The 5,112-nt window shown below is 44.1% G+C and overlaps 1 protein-coding gene across 1 annotated transcript; it reads right to left on the reverse strand.

Moving 5' to 3' along the window:
* Nucleotides 1-415: 415 nt before the first annotated feature.
* On the reverse strand, nucleotides 416-2,946 carry LOC135217570 (uncharacterized). Its single transcript, XM_064253537.1, has 3 exons — nucleotides 2,308-2,946; nucleotides 834-2,219; nucleotides 416-691 (listed from the first exon to the last, which is right to left on the reverse strand). The coding sequence occupies exons 1-3, from the start codon at nucleotides 2,944-2,946 to the stop codon at nucleotides 416-418; spliced, it is 2,301 nt and encodes a 766-aa protein (XP_064109607.1).
* Nucleotides 2,947-5,112: the final 2,166 nt, after the last annotated feature.

Here is a 5,112-nt window from a genome sequence, read left to right on the forward strand (position 1 = left end):
CTCTATTTGCTCAGGTGTTTTAGCCAACTCGAAATCTAAAAGTTCACTGATATCACCGCTTGATCTAACCAAAACAAGGTCATTTGGACGTAGTTATCTCACAGCGTCTAATTTGGCAACATCATTTCTATGAACACCTAAAGGCCTATCATTTATATATCAGCAACACTGTACATTAGTCTCTGCAAACGCAACTTTGTAAACTCAGGTTTTCTCGAAGCAGTGACAGCTTCTAAAGTATTCTTCACAGTTCTGATCATCCTCTCAGCTTGTCCAACTGACGAATGAGCTCCAGATGGTACGAAGTGCCAGGTTGTTGTTTCGGGATTTGTCTGAATCTTTGCCATCTTGGTATGGTTCCAAAGGCTCTCCATGACGTTTGCAGCACCACGGATTTGCGAACCAAGATCTGCAGTCACAGACGTTTTCCGCGGATTCTAGTGAAAGCATCGAAAACCTGCAAGGAAGCAGTGGTATCGTAACCTTCAAGGACCTCTATGTGGGCTGCACCAGATGCACGACACACGATGACCAGAATCCAGGCTTTACCAGAATTTACCCGGTAATTTCTCGTCTTGCGGCGATCAGCGATGGTATTGAACGGACCAGCTATGTCAATGACCACATGCTCGAATACTGGTGAACGCACGAGTTGTTCCACCTTACGAGGAGCGATCTCTACTTGGGCGATCTTCTTCCGTAGAAAGCGACAATATGGGTACTGCGACACAACTTGCTGACGAACCGTTTACCGTTGAGGATCAAGAACTGCTCACGTACTAGCAGCAAGTAGTATCCACACCAGAGTGCTGCGGTTGATGACATTTACGCACCAAGATCTCTGCAAAGGGTTCAGAGTATGGTATAATCGCAGGCGGGTTTGATAGAGCAGCAACAGTACGACCTAGTGCTCTCCACACACCGTCGGCGTCCAGTATTGGGTTCAGTGACTTTAGCTTATGTTCCACATCTGACGGTAGCGACTGCTGAGCCTGTTGAATAAGAAACAATTTTGATATTAATAACTCACGCTTGGTAGGCACAAATGTATCATTTTCAGCAAACCATCTCGAACGTTCTGCTTTCGTCATACTACTGATGGCAAACTTGGAGAGTCTTCCTGTTCTCTTCAGTCGATCTCTGAAAAGTTGTGAAGCATTTTCCATAAATCTTATGATTCTAGAGATGCGACATTTAATCTTCATCAGGCTGTCATTTTTGTCGACCGTTATGTTAAATTTTTTTAGGATATCAAGAATAACTGAATAATCTTCATTTGTTCCACCATCAATCTGGACACATAGTGACTTGCATCTTCCAATGGTCATCCGTGGATCTTTTATTCTTATGTCCAGATCTTCTTTCTTCGCATGAACTTCATTTGCATGTTTGATTGGCCATTCGTTGATGTCCTTCTTCATGAAGTCTGGACCTTTTTGCCATCTGTAATCCTTTCCCATTTTAGATGGGTTAAGACCGCGTGACGCATTATCGGCAACGTTGTTTCCAGAGTCCACATGGTACCAATTGCGAATATCAGTCAGAGTTTGTATTTCACTGATACGGCTGGCTGTCCACATGTTGTACTTGTAGGGCTCATGACGCAGTTGTTCCAGAACTATGCTGTCAGTTAGCAGCATTACCCTTTCAAAAATGAAGCTCGATTTTTTTACGATAGTCTGTTGCATTCTGGCACCCAGCAGACATCCAAGTAACTCACCACGGGGGATCGTTAATGTCGGAATTTGTGGCCAAGGTTTTGCCTTTGACATGGCAAGAACAGATGCTCGCTCACCATTTTCCAACTTCCAGTTGTAGTACGCGACACATCCATAGGCAGTCTGAGAACTATCACAAAAAATTACTAGAGTGGGCTTGCCAACTGAAGTTTCCGGTGTAGGACAGCGAACAAACCTGACTTCTTTTAGACCGTAGATCGAACGAATCACTTCTTTACACAGACTGCGGGTTGTAGGTAGGTCATCATTACCATCTAGGATCGGATCGTCCCATTCCTGTTTGAGGCGGAATATTTGACCTAGTTCGTGCTTCAGGCAGATGGTAACCGGAGTTGCAAGTCCCGTCGGATCATAGATGGTTGCTATGATCTGTAGATAATTTCTTCGACTGAAAGTGTCAGGGAAGGCATCATCAAAGTTTTCTAAACATATCCTCCTCTGATCTAATGCCTCTCCTTTTCTTTGAGAAGTTAATCCTACCTGAAATGGAAATTTCATCGTTGGTAGAATGATATATTATACCCAGGATCCTTTCCTGCTCTGGTGTCCGTCGCACATTGTCAGGTACATCCGGGCACTTCTTTATGTGGGCATCAATATCACTTTCACTTCCACCGATCATGAAATACTTTATGATGAAGGATGCCTCACTGAGGAAAATGTTGAGTTCCTTAGCAAGTTGTAATTCCGTGGAAACATCATCAACACTGGTAGTACAATCATCAACATACAAGTTCGATTTTACGAATTCGTATACCTGTGGGTACTTGTCCTTGAATTTCTCAGCTATGATGAGCATTGCTACACTGCATATACCACCTGCCGGAGTAGTTCCCCAGGAGTTTTGTAGTAATCGCAGCGTCTTGACTTCTTTATCCTTGTCCAGTTGATTCCACAAAAGGCGGTGCAGATGAGATTCTTCTGTCTCAAGGCGAACAGTGAAGTATGCTTTACTTATGTCCATTGCAACCGGTATTTTTCTTTCCTGGAACCTTAACAGCAGGGTTGGAATTGGTGGAATCAAATTTGGTGGTGGTTCCCACAAGGAGTTTATAGCCTTGCCTTTAAATGGAACACTTGCATCAAATATAATTCTGAGTGGGGTTGAGGAACTATGCTCATTAAAGTGTGCGAAATGACAGATGTAGTAGACTTTGACACCATTAGATTTCCACTGCACATCCTCCTCAGCTGTAACCTCTGTCATATAGCCGTTGTTGATCAACTTTTAAAATTCGTCAACATACCAGTTCTTTAAAGCTTCGTTTGAGGGCAATAGGTCGATTGTCCGACAAGGTACGGAAGCTTTCCTTCCAGGGTAACTTACAAACGAATATCTTCTGTTCAGGGTCGTAGGTGAGACAACTCTTGTATGTCTGTACTCTTTGCTCCTCTTCTGAGTTTATGCCGACCGCGTCGCACCGATGACAAACCGGACCATCCTCTACTTCACACATACGATCAAACACAGTCTCAGCACTGGCCTTATCGTAAAGAAACAGGACTGTCCGCCATTTTCTGCAACCTGCTGCACGGAGCCAAGTTGCTCCGGGCTTTATCTGTGGAAAACCCCTTCCCCTTTTCGGGCTGTTCCAAGCATGACTTACTGCAACTGATGACATTGACTGCAGAAGAACAGCAGAAATCTTTCTGTTGAGGAGCTCTGACAGCATCACACTTGGTTCATGAGAATTGGCAGCAAAAAATGTCTCGTGAGAACCATGTAGAATGAACCCGAAGTTAGTCTCAGCTAAAACAAGGTTTTCTCTTGTCTTCACCGTTCGCGGAAATATGCTGGCATGATTGTCTCCGATGAGCAACTCGATGTCACCGTGAACAGGATCTAAAAGTTCTGATGCATCGACATCATCTTTGAACATGTCAGCAGCTACATGATAACTGCCTCCATCAAGTTCACCGATGTAATCGACACCAATGCAATCAACTGCAGTCACGAAGTTACCTTCTGCATCGTAGAGTGGGATGCTGTACAGATCAGCCGGTCCCCAATCTTGTGGCTGGCTCTCCCCAGCAGTCCTCATCATTAAGTTCTTGATTCTGGATACTGGTTTGATACAAGCTTCCCTTGCCACCAAGTTCAGAATCTGTGAGACAGTGGCTCCCAAATCATAAAGAACTGAAACCTCAAAAAGATTCCCTTTCTTTTTCATGAAGGCTGCATGACTAGGTCTCATTGTGTTCTGGCCTAGATGATGACGGAGTTTCTTGCAATCAACAGGACCATAAACCATGCTTGACGCAGCTAGGCAAGCAGCATGCAATAGAGTATGATGGTTGTCTGGCGTCTTGCAATTAACCTTCTGACAAACGTGCTTATTTCTGCACTGATTTGAGGGGTGAGAACCAAAGCACTTTTCACACCGGTTATGTTCATTCAAGGTTTCTTTCTTTTTTATGGACGAAAGACCTAGGAACACTCTGCATTCAGAAGTTTGGTGATCAGCCATAGAATGAAAAACACACGATTGAACAGAAGATGGGAATTTTTGGAAATTTTTTGGCTTCCTGGTTTTCGATTCCTTCCAACCGTTACCCTTTTTGGGCGTTCCATTCTTGCCAGGCTTGACACCTTTCGAACCGCTGTTACCAATGTTTCTGTCCTTACTGCTAACCTGATAATTCTTAACGACCATCGTCGGCTCTTCTCTGAAAATGTAACTAGAATGAGCTTCTGCTCGCAATTTAGCTGTTTCTTTGATTGAGGCTGTCGTGTCGGCCATTCCTAAGAGTAGATCAAAGGAGGCTTCGGCATCTAGGTCGTCTGCCAGAATATTTCTGTCGATTCTCCTGCGCAGTTCTACTGGAATTTTTTCCATTACGATGGGAAATGCCGACTCACCTAACACAGACGTTCGGTTTACCGATCTCAGGTCCTCTTTAGCGACAGTAAGTTCCGTTACCAATCGACGAAGACCATCTGCATCAGACTCGCTTCTGACAGGCCTAATGTCATGGACGTCCTTGAGGACTGCATCACAGATGGTGTTTCCCCTTCCGTAAATGCAATCTAATGCTGACCATGCTTCATCCAAGCTCGATTTCGACTGAACAATGAGGCCTTCTCTTGAGTTTTCTCACAATGCTTCTCTCAGCCTTAAAAGCGCCATCTCCCCAGACATCTGGCCCTGAACTAATAGCTCAAAATTTTTCTTGAATCTTTTATACGATCGAACTTCACCATCCCACGTCGGACAAGAAAGTTTCTTCAATTGGACGAATGACGAATTAGATTTGCTGACCTCATTAGCATGCTTAGGAATGTCCTCTTTTACCGATAGCTCCATTCGTTCATTTATCTGCGTCCTCAGCTTGTGGAAGGTAACACCCGCATCACGCAATGTTTTTCAAAGTT

The sequence above is a fragment of the Macrobrachium nipponense genome, chromosome 7 (assembly GCF_015104395.2).
Source record: "Macrobrachium nipponense isolate FS-2020 chromosome 7, ASM1510439v2, whole genome shotgun sequence".
In the NCBI taxonomy this organism is placed as follows: Eukaryota; Metazoa; Arthropoda; class Malacostraca; order Decapoda; family Palaemonidae; genus Macrobrachium; species Macrobrachium nipponense.